We start from the raw sequence: 14,215 nt of genomic DNA, 5'->3' as shown, positions 1-14,215 counted from the left end.
CTTTAATAATTTAACTCGCCACATCTCTGATGCACATACAGACCAGCTTCTGCTACACAACCCTAGTCCAATCAAATACATGTTCAATACAAATGTCTACATGTAAAGAGAACATTATTCAATAAATGGACACAGGACACAGAAAAAAGCATCCTCGTCTGTGTGATGTATGAGTACTAAATCAATACCTACGTCAGTATCTGTTCTTCAGAGGTAATGTATCTGCTCTGCTGTTTATGCAATGCACTACACGTACACAGTAATAAAGCGTGATTCACAGCATGTACTATTTAAATCAGCGAGGCAGTGCGTAATATTGTGGCTCACTGAGGAACGACTGGTGCTGGTGAAGCTTACTAATGTTCATTAATCCTTAAATAATCAAAGAATAATTTCAGGTAACATGACAAATGGAAGCATGTTTTCGTATTTCTATTTTACGTTCTAAATAATTGGATGAGATTCTGCGTAATTCCAAAAAGCCGAATTTAATCTTTTTAACTCGAGTCCACAAAATTGAGGTCCTCACAGTATCATGCGCTCACAGTCCTCTGAGGATATCTTCAAAGTGTCCCTCTCCACTGACAAGAGTCTGGGGATGTTAAGGAAGGGGGAGCGGGGGATGAAAGGGGACTGGGTTTGGAGGGAGGGAACAAGGAGAAGAAAGTTGCAAGGGAGCACAGCTGCTGTACTGTGACAGACTGCAGTTCTGACGAGGCTATTATTAGCTCCAGACTTATGCCAAGAGTTATTTATAAAACCAGCAGCCAAAACACTGAAGCACAAGGTGACTGGAAAACGCCAAGGAGGAAACGCTAGCGGTATGCTTGGTGGAGCTGACAGGAATAAACAGCATACAGGGCAAAAACCTTGTCCAGTCATGACATATTTAACAGCATGTTACAAAATGTAAAAACATAGAAATTCAAACCTGTACATGGAAATGAATTTTGATGGAGCAAACACTCACACAGCTCTGATGTCAGTGTATGGGTTTTAATTAAACGGGGTGAGTTCCTCTCTTTCATCATCCTCAACTATGAAACCGGATTACATGGAACATCTGATCCGTCACGTCTACAGGCCACCCTACTGCCCAAGTGGGACAATGAGGAGAAATGCTCATAGAAAAAAAAAGGATATCAATTCAGATGACTCTCTTTGCAAACCTTAGTCTAAAGTCTAATAAGTCAAAACCAAATTATATGGTAAACAGCTCTGGATATAGCATAGTCTAACCAAAAATAAAGATTCTGTCAACATTTATTCAAGCTCATGTCATCCCAAACCTATATGAATTTCTTTATTCTGTAGAACACAAAAGAGATTTAAAAAAAAAAAAAAAAAAAAAGGGTCTTAGTGTTTTGTCCATACAATCAAAGCCAGCGGGCTCTGGTGTTGTTTTGGACCCAACTGAATTTCATAATGGACAAAAACAGTTGAAACATTCTTCTAAATAGAGTTTACAGAGTAGGACAGAGTGGAACTGATGAAGTAAACATCTTGACAAAAAGTTAACATTTACATATTAATTAATTAGTCACTAAAGCAAAAAATACTTCACTACGTTGCTATGGCATTAACTGTTGTCAAGGAGGTTTTTAATAATTCATGTGCTGTACTTTCTGATGTACAGTATGTATATATATATATATATATATATATATATATATATATATATATGTGTGTGTGTGTGTAAACAATATATGTACAAACAATCAACATGTCTAATTTTAGTTAAGGCAACTTCAAGCTCTGATGAAAGTGCTGTGATTTTTGTAACTGATCTTGAAGGCTTTCGGAAAAGTGCATTTTTAGCAGGTAAAACAGTCATTGACCAACATATGGCTCAGCTGAACTGGCAGTCAAATTTTCAGTAAACTCTAAAATGATAAAACTGTGAATTTCTGAGTTGTCGGTTAAACCCAGGATTCCAGATCTTGATCTGCATGTGGCTCCTTGTTTGATCTTTGGTACTTTGTTGTACTTGCTATTGGGAGCTGGGAGTTTGGTTTAGTCCAAGTGTTTCCTCGAGGGTTGTCTGTGCCAAAAAGGCCATGCTGGGAATCGTTTCCTCTCTGGTTGTGAGAGTTTCCTTCTTTACTGCTTGTTCTTTTGTAGAAAACTGGTGTTGGGATCTTTGAAGGCTTTCGGTCAGACCTGTGATCACGTCTCGGTCGCACACAGGGTTTTAGTTGTAGCTTGAAGATTGATGGCACTCTTTCTGGCTTCCTTAAGGATCTCCTTTGTCTGAATGAAGAACTCCTCTGTTTTTTTACATGTTCAGTTCCTAAACTTGATACTTTTCCATGAGGAATTTTGCTCTCAGCATTGGAGTTGTCAAATGGCACCTTCACAAGTTCAGCAGTCTCTTTTGAATCCATACTGGATCCCAAAGAGGACCAAGAACTGGTCATAAAAGGTTTAGAGACCTTAAGGTGATGTGTGGTAATGTGATCTTCTTCCACCTTCCCTCTGAGACACTGAAGAGTGTTCACCCACTTCTCGACTGTCACTTTCTCCAACTTCCTTTGGCCACCAGAGAGTTCAGCAATGACTGCATCAAAAGCCCCGTTTCCACTGTTGGGTGTTGTTCGATCAAGACTTGCTGATCTGTTAGATCTTTTACACTGGTCAGATGGGATCTCTCTGGAATTGTTGGGATTCTTATGGTTCTTCTCATCAGAGCTAGTGCTAGTTTCTGAGTCAACGCTTAGCTCCTGTAGATTGGACAAGATTTCCTCTTCTAGACTCTTATAGAGGATGGCTTCCTGAGCAGGGCTGAGAGGAGGAGGAGTGAAGACATAACTTCTCTCAATTCCTCCCTCTCCATCTCCTAAATCTCCTTGAGACTTCTGAGAATCAAGGAAGCGTTCGGAAGATTTACTTAAGCTGTTAATGTGAGGAGACTGCACAATGTTCAGCACCGGTAGGGGCAAGTGCTGTACCTTCTTGCTGACTGATCTATCTGCTCTTTGTTCAGTTTGGCCTCTCTCGTTTATATCCAGAATGTGTTTAATTTTATTTGGGGACTCTTCTTGAGAGATCTTAGCTGGTGTTCTAGGTCTGGTGTTTTGTGCTTCTGAAATGGCCCCCATTAGCCCTTTAAAAGGAGAAAAGGTACGGATGAAATGTGGACTCTTTTTGGGACCCCCATTGTCCTCTGGCTCATGAATGGTGATGTTTGGTGGTTTGGAACATGAATGTGTATTTCTCTGAGGACTCTGAAAGGTCCTTCCTGGACTTTCTTGTGGGTCTGAGACAAGGTGTGCATTGTCCTGGTTCTCTCGTCCTTTTAATCCAAGTGTGGAATTTTGTCTCAGTTTGGAAACAAACTGTGATTTGGTCCATGTTTGTCCCAGATTCTTCTCAGGCACTTGCTGGGGTTGGATTTGATTGGTGTTCCTCTGAAGGACTAGAGGAGTTTGAGGACGCTGTATCTCAGGCTGTGGTGTGGTAGGATGATGGGTGGCCCGTGGAAGACTGCTAGTGAGACGCGGTGCTGGTGATGCCCTTATTGCTTCTCTGCCTTTCCTGCTGGAGGAGTTTGTTTTCAAGCAGTCTTTACTGTCAGCACAAGTGTACACACAAGATGGAGTACTCGGTCTCTCTCTTAATCTGGAAAAACACCCACACAGAACCTTGTCAGTGTCAGTGAGTCTGTGCTTCCTCAACAGCTGCTAATAGTATCATGTATTTACAGACACAAATATTCATTATTAAACATATGGTAGTTTCCAAACTCCATTTTATATAATCAGAAGGGATTAGATGAAATGGACATTTCATGGACATACATTAAAACAACCTATTTGCAGGCCTACTCCTAGTAGTATTTTTTTGGCCCCATGCAGACATGGCATCAGCATGAGTTTTCTGCATTTTGAGGTGGCCTGGGACTGATTTTGACCACATTTAATGTAAATGCAAATGCAAATGCCAATGCATGTTTGTTATTGCCATTCAGTTATTGTTATTAGCATTAGCTTTATATTCTACTTTCACACTTTAAGTCATTTTAGTCAATTTTGTTGATTTTGTCAGCAATATTCAATTATTTTACAATTTTACCAATTGAAATTTCTTGTATTGCTCATTTCTCATCCCAAAGATCCCACTTTTCTACCATTTTCTTTACTTATAATTCTTATTATACTTTACTGACTGGGTTTATAAAGAAAGCAAATGCAAGAAATTACAGAAAGCATTTTAAGTTATCTATCAATGCTTTAAAATTCGATAAATGACAGCAATTAATGCAAACTCTCAAATAATATGCGAGTATAATATATAATTTCAGATAATGATTTTAATGATACAGTCATTTGTGATCATGGTTGCAAACTTTTGATTAAAATAGTAGTCTAAAATCCTCATGTTAAGGGTGTTTTCACACCTAGTTCGTTTAACCCTTTCAAAAGCTCTCAGAGCGGTTCAGCGTGTATATGTGAACAAACCATGTGATCTCAGACCCCCCTAAAAGGACCCAAAAGCGAACCGTACTCAGACCACCTCCGGAGGTGGTCTGAGTACGGTTCGTTTGTGGGTCCGTTTGTGGTTCAATATCTTCATGATATGCGAAAGCAATGAGATCCCGGCCCGCTTCGCATTTCGTTTCGACATGTGTACCTGGAGGCTTGCCATCTGGGACAAAATCCGTCGAAGTGGAGAGTCCGCGGAAATAAAGGATTTCTGTCCCTTCTACGAAGATTTGGATGAAATTTTGGGTGCAAGCGCTTGTGCTTGTCCCACAAATGTTGTCGAAGGTGAAAGTGTGGCAAGCAGCAGCAGTTGTTGATAGTGTTGGAAGAAAAATTTCTTTTTAGTTGCTATCCTCTTCCTTTCCTGTTTTTTCAGATGCATTCCTTTAGTTCTGCTTTGTCTGACTCCTTCTCTGTTTGTCATTTGCCTCAAAATGTGCCACATCCATGTGATGACAACATGTGAAGATGCCATTTGAATACCCAAAATCCACTGCTGCAAAGAAAGCTGGGCTCTGAGTTCTTATAAAGTTGTGGTGTGAACAAAAAAAGAACTTGGTTCTCTTTTGAGTCCACTACATTGTGAACACCAAAAGGACTGAGGTCACTTTCGGCTGGTTCCCTTTCTGGTTCACTTTAAGTGAACTGGGTTTGGTTCTCTTAAAACGAACTATATGTGAAAACACCCTAAGAATTACTATACATTACTGCACAAATCAATGCACAGCATTAATGGTTCATTTCTTGAATGAAGCATGAATGTTAATTTCTTCCTTTTGTTATTCTACTAATTTTAATACAACAATTTAATAGCCAACATTAAATGTGTGTGTGATAGAGACTATGGTAATAATAATAATATGAAATAATAACCTGTGTAATTACAAGCCTGAAAAGGTCTTTGCTGAAAAGCGTGACATTGCTAATGAGATGTCATGAAAAAAAAAAAAAAAATCTCAGTCCCTGTCTCTGTCTTTGTCTTGCACACAAACTCTGTCTTGCCATGTTAATTCCTTAGACTCGGGGTGTTGTTATTGTTGGGGTTTTCAAACCTCAGACAACAAGTAATGTATCTGTGAGAATCCAAGGGATTCAAGTGGATTTAAGTGGATTTCTATCATCCTGTTAGCCAGCTCTATGCCTGGGGAAGATTCTTTATTCAGCCAATCACATTTCAAAACGTTCTGACTATATATATTCAAGAAAATGTTCATTTAAAGCTGCAATCTATTTGAAGTAGCAACAGAAATATAATTTCAGTTTTCTTCCGTATTGTGTTATACACACGAGATGAAATGGATTATTGGGGGGGGACTTAGTTCTGTGTATCAGTTGTTGATTGGATGGAGGCAGATCTGAATGTGAGTTTATAGGATTTAATTATGTCAAAAGACAGAATCTGATGTTCCACCGGAAGATTATGATATTTTGATTAAAAATTACAAGGTGAAAATTTGCATATGCATGAACGAATCATTCACAATATCATCAATAAGATGATATTTGTGAATTTTCATTTCATGCCGACTTGACATTGTCAACATGAAATCAAAATAGACCATATTTGTTGTCATAACACCAAAAGTTAAACTATTTTGGTAATGCTTATCAAACCGGAATTCAAGTATGAATGTGTTGTGGTCTGAAACGCCAACATTTCATGACCCAATCAATAAAACAGTCTCAAATTGTGTTTCATATCAATGTTAGCTGACAACATTTACAATGTTAGCTGAAACTTACTTGTTAGGAGAGGGGCTGTTTCTCCGGCGGCTGGGCTGATGTTCAGGGTCGGGGGAACAGGAGGAGCGTGGAGGAGAGGGCCTTCCTCTCTGGGCTCTGTTGGCGGCTGAAGGGGTCCAGGCAACTGGCCGAAGAGGGGACTGAGTTCGGCTCAGCATAAGAGTGGTCTGAGAAGCACACTGGCCATCAGGTTGTGTTGCGGTTAACCGCTCTTTGATCTCATGGACCGGAGTACCTGTACGTGTGGTCAACTTATGTACTGATATACATATGTATTTGTGAAAGAGAAAAAAAGAAAGGAAATACTCATTCAATTCCTTAAAGAAGCTCTTATAATATGGTCCAAGTGTTGAGATGTAATGAAATATTAATGAAGATTATACAAACACTCATATCTCTCATCATGTACCTCATAATGGCAAACCAATCTTAAAAGGATAGTTCACCCAAAAATGTTTGGGTTGAGATGCACAATAAACAACCACAAACCTTTCACTGTTTATATAATTTCTGATACTAATTTTTGTAGGTAGTTGTAGGTGTGTGTTTGTGTGCATATCCACGTACTGAGAGAAGTGCAGCGGCAGGGATCATGTTTGTCAAGATAGTGCTCCAGGGTGTCCCATCCTCCGCCCACTCGCACCATAACATGATTCCTCAAAATCTACACACACACACACACACCTTTATGAGCAAATGTCATCTGCAGTTGAGTTTGAGCCATTTATCTCTTGTTATCATATCCACAAAACAAATACTCCTCCATTTCTTTTCAACAAAGCTTCTGAGACAGTCAAATATTTTTTTTATTGGCCATGATGGATCAACACATATTTCTGCTCGTCTATGCTGGAATAAGAGTAGCGCTTTGAATAATGATAAATTGGTTTTATATACAGTACCCGCACAAATATGAGAGTGTTGGAGTCTCCAACCCTGTATTTGCCCTCTGATACCTTCACCATGGGGAACTGGGATGGGCAGGTGCATCGGCTCACCAGAAGCTGGACCTGCACACACACAAACTCAGAAACGTTATTGGCACGACCCACACACCTCTGACAGAGTATTCTAAGCAGATGCAACCTGCCACTTTGAAAGCCTCCATAAATCAGTGATGAGAGCCACAAATCAAAATGGCAGTAATTCAAAGTTCCTCTCCTTTTTCCTATCCCTGCAAATCCTATTAAATGGTAAATAGAGGCATGAATCTTATAGGTACAGATGGATGTTTTTTTTTTGTTTTTTTTTATTGGTTTATTTAATAGATAGTTTTGACCCTTTGGGTGTCTTTGTTTCCGAGACATTCTCTTGCATGCCATATCAGTTTAATAACAGTGGGGTTTGTGTTATGGGGGGTGTAATGGTTCAGTCGCTGGAAGGAGCAAGCGATGTGTTGCAGTCATTGTGCCCTTGAGCAAAGCACTTAATTACAGATGGCTAGAGAGCCATAAGTAATAAGTAAACTTACACTCAAGTTGCTTCGGATTAAAGCATCTGCTAAATGACTAATAACTAACAACAAACAGCGACTGTGACAGAGAAACTGTTCATTAGACTTCAAGAGAAAAAAAATATATATATTTTGAATGCCAGAAATGTATTTTTCTTTACAATTCTTTTTACAATTAAGCATATTTCCCCTCTTAAATTCTCATTACTGTATAGTCATGAGAATCATTTTGCCTGGACACATTCAAATAAATAAATAAATAAATAAAATGTTATTTAAAATTACCATGATAGATGAATGGTTTATCATTTAAATATTTGTATATTACATTAAAAAAATTAAAATATTATATATTGTATAATTTATATTACTGAAAATAGGAGTGGGGATGTTCTCAATTGTTGTCAAACGTTACAATGCAAAATCTTTATGATAATAAAGTGGGTTTTATTTTTGTTATGGAGTTTTTGTTCTTTTAAATTTGTGGTGGGATGTGAAATATGTTCTTGACAGGTTTTGTGAGATTCACCTAAAGGCATCGTTTCATCCAAATGCATAAACTGCTTAGACTTCTCCATTTTTGTTTTTTTTAAGACTGGTCATAACTTTTTAAAAATCATTTACCTAAAAACATATACTAATTTGAATCCGAAAAGTTTACTGAAGTTGACCGATTACTTCTTGGCTAACTGCTAGTCGGTTGGACTAGTTCTTAACACATAGTTCTAATATAGTGTCTATGTTTGTGCAGCTGGCCCATCAACCAAAATTGAATCTATAATTTTGATGGAATCAAATTATTTTATGCAAAAATCGCTTAATTTAGATTCAATTCTTAATTAAAATGCAATGCCCTCAGCACATCAGTAAACATTAAGTTCATCACCATCTCATCCAGATTCTGGATGTTTATTAGGCTCCTCTGTGGTTTGGGCTGAGCAGGCAAGTCCTCCATTTCTTCACGAATCTCTTCCTCTATCTCCTGCTCCAGCTGAATGAGGACCGGTGAAGCCATGCCGAAACGAGAGGCCCGTCTGGCCACCTCGAGAAGGCACAGCACAAAATTCTTCTCATTCTTACGCAGCACAAGGTCATCTGTCTCGAACATCAGTACATCTGCAAGGGGGAGAGTTTAAGATGGTTACAAAACAGTAAAAACTAGACCAAAATTTTTAAATTAAACGTGCACTTGTTTATGTTGTGTAGACCTCTATAAAATAATAATAATAAAGTTTTCAGTTACTGGTGTCATTACAGAATTACAGAAATGTGCTATTCAATAATTTTTCACACTATAGCAAAATGTCTGTTAAGATAGATAGCAAAATTTATATAGATAGAAAAATTATATTCAACTGATCATGTGATTTCAATACGGTATAGCCCATGTAAAGCTTTTACTAGACTACTATAACTGGCGTCTCATGTGAGTGAACATATAACATATTTATCAAATTTACTATTCACATTTTTATGTATTAAAGTTTTAATGAGGAAAAAATCGTTTAAATGTGAACAAAAAGCCCAACCCTTGACAAGTTTCTCTAGTATTGTGAGCTCACAGCACTATCTAGTGGTAAGTGTCATGATTGCAAAAACGTGATTTTCTATCAAACTACTTTTATGCTCTGTTGAGTAATAATACTATATTAAACAAATATAAACCCTCTCATTTAAAATAATAAACTATACCTGGAATGCCCATCTCTTTTCGACACCAGTTGATGAAATTGGTGATATTATCCCGAGCCAGGAATGTTGTTGGATGGGCAGAGCTGGCGAAAGTGACTCCAGAAGCGGGCAGATGGATCTCCGTGGGTCCGCTCCTCTTCACAAAATCATCCGCCACACGGGTCACGTTATTTGCGTGGGCACACAGCAGCGAACCTGTCTCCAGAACCTCCAAAATATTATTCACGCCAATCTCAATGCTGTATAAATCTCCCAGCCACTCTGCCAGGTCTTCTTTCATGGCATAGAGATATTGCTCACTCGATTTAAAAGGTTTGATGCTTTGATTGGATGCATGCTGAATTCCAGACATGGCTTGGATTGTATTAAATCAATTTAATCGATTAAAAAAAAAAACACACATCTAGGATGATCCAGTATTGTAAGGGGGAAAAGGCATTCGTAAAAATTACGTTAGCAGCCTAACTGACAACAAACCAGTATCACTTAATAGTCTACTATTAAGTTTAAAGTGTACGTTTCATCGACTCCAAAGGGAAAAAAATATACTTTGCCGTCCTAAAATTTAGTGTAAATATACTTTCATTAAATGAATCGGTTGTGCAGTGTTGTGTTGCAAAGTTTCATCGCTTTTTAACATGTTGTCAGGGTGTGTGAGCGCAGAATCGTCCTTGGTTACCAGATACAGTCTAAATCCAAACACTCCAGTTAACCATTTACTGCCCACTAGTTCAACTACGGCAAACAACAACAAACACCAAAGTATTGAGGAATATTATAACAATAAAGATCAATATTTTATAAACTCTACCTAAATATTACTCTCTTAACTTTAGCATAGCGAGATAAAACCGCAAAGGGGTATGTATCATAAACATTAGGACTACGGGTTAACATTTACGTATAAACGCGTGTGTGTGTGTGTGGAAAAAAAAAACATTCTACTACTATCATATTGAATCTACCGCCACTCATAACAACACAAATTTTTATGTCATTTAAATCGCAAATAAGGTCATAAAGCACGTATTTTAAAGATTTAGAATAATGTTAAAATAGTTTTTAATGAAATATCACATGTCACACTGAAGGATTGGTATCACTGCTTGAACTACCATGTCAACAACTAAATGCACTTCAAAAAAAAAAAAAAACATCATAATGCTGCATATTATTATTCAAAGGAAACATAATTTACTTTAATAATATCATGATAGATCTTGGATGTTCAAAGTAAATACAGCTTGTAGCCATTCATATTTATACATTTCACTGAAATGAATTTATCACATTTTTGTTCATCAAATCAAATACTGAATTAAGTAATTTGAAACATTAAATAATAATTCTCTTTTTTTTTTTTACATATTCCATGATCATTAATGTCTTATTCTATCATTTTAATTTGGAAATATTGCCTCCTTTTAACATAGAGCTCTTTTGTTGTGCTGTTAGTTACAAAACTAGCACTAAATATTTTTTAATTCTGTTTATTTTTCTTCTTCTTTCCTGAAAATTCTCGTCTTCTCTTTCTATAATGACTACCTCCTCCCTCACTGCGACTGGTGAAGCTAGGCATCGGTGGCTCAATCTCTCCTGGACGTCCCCCTCTGTCTGGCACACTGCCCATCAGTACCTGCAGAAACAAATGTTGTGTATAAATCCATTTTTAAATCTTTTCTTATGCACATTGCAACACTGAATTTAATGCATTCAACCCCGGAGAAAAAAAATGGAATTATAGATACAAAACTTAGGTGAAAGGCACCTTGTGAACAGCTGTAGAAGGCCCTGCTTTAACAGGCCGAATGCGAGACTCATCCTCTCTGGCCGCCAACAGCGTAGCAATGGAGACGGAGGACTCAAGAGAAGGTATGAAGGTTTTCATGGAAGAAAGTAAAGCACTGCGTTCCTTGAAAGGAAATAGGGAGAATTTGCTCAGTGAAACATATTGCAATACATGCTTGAAGATTTGCAAAAGAGACTATCTTAATACCTTTCCCCTCTCTCCCCAAGTAAAGGATTGTAGTGTGACATGGAAACGCTTTATCATCATTTGGCGCCGACATTCATAATCCTTACAGAGAGCTCTGTTGATGTCATTAATCTTTATCTAAGAATGAAAAAAAATAAATGTGAAAATAGCAAACTGCTACAATGCTCTCAAACTCTATTTAAATAGTAGACAAACAATTTTTTGGCCCTTTTGGTGTTTGTCAGGTAGTCAAAAAAATTACAACTTGAACATCTTGAGTTTTCATCAGAAAAGATTTGGAGAAGTTTGGCATCACATCATTTGATCATCTGTAGTAAATGGGTGCCGTCAGATTGAAACCCCAAACAGCTGATAAAAACATCACAATAATCTACAAGTAATCCACACAACTCCAGTCCTTCTGTTAATGTCTTCTGAAGCAAAAAGCTGTGTTTTTGTAATAAACTAACCTATCATTTTGCTTATGGCTAAAATCGAGTAAAAACGCCATTTCGTCTGAATCAGAAGAGAAATATGCACGGATCAATTACTATTTACAAGTGAAAAACAAATATTTTGGTGGATTTTGATGTAAGAGGACAACAGGGGACTTTTTCACTGTATGAAGTATTATGTTGGATTATGGACTGGTATTTAAGCCGGAAGCAATGGTTCAAAGTTAAAATGCCTTAATCATGGATTTGTTTCTTACAAACACACAGTTTTTCACTTCACAAGATGTTAATTGAAGGGAGTTGTGGATTATTGTGATGTTTTTATCAGCTGTTTGGACTCTCATTCTGACGGCACCCATTCACTGCAGAGGATCCATTGGTGAGCAAGTGATGTAAAGCTAAATTTCTCAAAAACTGTTCCAATGGAAAAAAAGTCATCTACATCTTGAATGGCCTGTGTGAGTAAAGTTTTAGCAAATTTTAACTTTTGGGTGAACTATACAAACATACATACATACATACACACACCTGATTAGGCATAAACAGCAAACAATACATAAATACAACAAAAATAAATAAAAATAATTAATCAATAAATCAACAATTTCTGGTCATGCTCCTGCTCCAAAGTTTGCTCCAAGTTTGTTTTTTCTTCTCAGATGTGCACATACCATTTCACTTTAATACATACCCATTGCTCGGAGTTCAGATTGGTCTTCAGTAATGTTTCTGGCATTTCACCTTCTGGAAGTGATGTCAGCCGGGTCTCCACCTGAATAAATGCAGCATACATTAGACATCACCAAATGTCTATTAATAATTACTAGACATTCACTGGTGATGTTTCTTACCTCTGCACAGGCATCACTCATCTGAGAGGATGTTTCTAAGCCAAGAGTCTGAAAGAGTTCTGCAAGATCTTTATTTACTTCTTTCCAATAAGTTTTATCCTCTTGTGCTGGACTGATTTCCTGATGCTCGTCTTCATTGCCCATATTAAGACTTTCCCATTTTCTTTGCTCTTTGCCCTTTGACTCACAGCTCTGTTCTGCATCTTCTGGATGACTCTCTCTGTACGTCAGCATACGTGCTGATGCCAACTCTGACACCAAAAACTCTGTCAATACAAAGGTAATATGTACAGTAGCTCTTCACAGAAAATCCTAAAAATGCACAGATTGAAGTCATCTATCACCTCCCTACCTTACCGGTCACTCTGAACAGCAGAAGTGGGCAAAGGTGCTCTGATGTGAGAGCATTTTGAGGACAGGACATCTCCTTCAGCACTTCCCTCAACTCCCCGACCAAAACTGCACCACCAACATGCCGTGCTGAAGCACAGTTACATTTTATCCATAATGCAACACAATGCAAAAAATGGTTGGTTGAACTAAAGTCGTGCAAAATGTTGTCTTATTGGCAAGATTTATTTGTATTAGGTTTAATTCTAGGCCTGCTGTTAGCACACAGGCCTAGAATTAAATCTAAATCTAAATAATTGTTATTAGATTTCAAAGTCTATTAATTCAAATAATTTATTTATTTAAATGATTATTAATTATTTAAATATGATACATTGAAATCCCTTATTCACTCATAACATATTACTAAAAAAGAGATGGAAATTCGTTAGTGAATTTAGGAGTGTGTAGGACAGGTCTCGGTTGGGTTACCTAGAATATCAGGACAACTTGCTCTTAGTTCTGAGACTAACCAGGTGAGCAGTGGGCAAGGTAATTCGTCACATTCACATTTCTTCAAGCACTCTCTGCTTTTATACCTATAAAATATTAAAACAGCTGTGAGTGTAAATATCTTGACATAAACAAAACAGTATTTTAAATTGTTGTTTATTTCAGTGTTACTCACCCAAGAGCTTTAATTAAGCTGATCATAGCAGTGTCTCTCTCCATTGCAGAAACGACACAGGTTATGTCGTGAGTTCTTCACTTCCTCTTTCACTATCCAGGGCTGTAAACAGAAGTCGAGAAAAAGTCAAGCTCTGCCGATAACCGAGTGCAAGACGAGATTAATCGATCACTGATCGAAACAATTCAGTCGTCCTTATCAGCGAATGCACAGATTCCTTTTGTTCTAAACTAATCAGATAATGCACAAATATTGCACAAACTCTTTAAGACAGATACTGATTTCGACGCATTTATCTATCAATGTCTTGACTGTTTTATCTTTTGCTTGCAATGAATACCTACTACTAAAATAAAAAGTAACTCAATAAAATTTGCAATAGATACAAGCAGATAAGTAATAAGTAATTACAAATTTAAATATGTGTGACGAAAAATGAAATATTTTTTAAATTCTTATAATATTGCATTAATATTGGCATTTATGTTCCAGTTTATAATTGAATTTTTTAGAGTGGATATATGGAGTAATACTAATTATTAATAGT

At 37.2% G+C, this 14,215-nt stretch overlaps 3 protein-coding genes across 3 annotated transcripts in view; 1 reads left to right on the top strand and 2 right to left on the bottom strand.

The window, feature by feature from the left end:
- The window catches only part of LOC131540269 (ras-like protein family member 10B), a 42,717-nt gene that overhangs the window by 27,781 nt on the left and 721 nt on the right, over window positions 1-14,215 (top strand). The window lies entirely within an intron of this gene.
- Window positions 1,681-10,583, bottom strand: LOC131540265 (GAS2-like protein 2A). The gene is made up of 6 exons (XM_058774877.1): window positions 9,370-10,583; window positions 8,564-8,793; window positions 7,127-7,234; window positions 6,792-6,888; window positions 6,225-6,483; window positions 1,681-3,618 (listed from the first exon to the last, which is right to left on the bottom strand). Exons 1-6 carry the CDS (start codon window positions 9,719-9,721, stop codon window positions 1,920-1,922), a joined length of 2,745 nt encoding a protein of 914 aa, XP_058630860.1. The 5' UTR covers window positions 9,722-10,583; the 3' UTR covers window positions 1,681-1,919.
- Window positions 10,716-13,825, bottom strand: im:7138535 (uncharacterized protein LOC797998 homolog). Its single transcript, XM_058774879.1, has 8 exons — window positions 13,669-13,825; window positions 13,473-13,579; window positions 13,008-13,130; window positions 12,651-12,916; window positions 12,491-12,571; window positions 11,366-11,482; window positions 11,138-11,281; window positions 10,716-11,005 (listed from the first exon to the last, which is right to left on the bottom strand). Exons 1-8 carry the CDS (start codon window positions 13,710-13,712, stop codon window positions 10,850-10,852), a joined length of 1,038 nt encoding a protein of 345 aa, XP_058630862.1. The 5' UTR covers window positions 13,713-13,825; the 3' UTR covers window positions 10,716-10,849.

This window comes from Onychostoma macrolepis, chromosome 05, assembly GCF_012432095.1.
Source record: "Onychostoma macrolepis isolate SWU-2019 chromosome 05, ASM1243209v1, whole genome shotgun sequence".
Lineage (NCBI taxonomy): Eukaryota > Metazoa > Chordata > Actinopteri > Cypriniformes > Cyprinidae > Onychostoma > Onychostoma macrolepis.
The sequence above is the reverse complement of the archived record's forward strand: the minus strand, read 5'-3'. Positions and strand labels throughout refer to the sequence as shown.

Bases quoted from the DNA above. Each gene is read 5' to 3' on its own strand.
- LOC131540265 (XM_058774877.1), bottom strand. From the start codon at position 9,721: ATGTCTGGAATTCAGCATGCATCCAATCAAAGCATCAAACCTTTTAAA. The intron at 8,794-9,369 runs GTATAGTTTATT...TCCCCCTTGCAG, and splicing joins AAAAGAGATGGGCATTCCAG to ATGTACTGATGTTCGAGACA. The intron at 3,619-6,224 runs GTAAGTTTCAGC...GTGTTTTTCCAG, and splicing joins AACAGCCCCTCTCCTAACAA to ATTAAGAGAGAGACCGAGTA.
- im:7138535 (XM_058774879.1), bottom strand. From the start codon at position 13,712: ATGGAGAGAGACACTGCTATGATCAGCTTAATTAAAGCTCTTGG. The intron at 11,483-12,490 runs GTATGTATTAAA...TTTCATTCTTAG, and splicing joins ATCTGAACTCCGAGCAATGG to ATAAAGATTAATGACATCAA. The intron at 11,006-11,137 runs GTGCCTTTCACC...TTGTTTCTGCAG, and splicing joins CTTCTACAGCTGTTCACAAG to GTACTGATGGGCAGTGTGCC.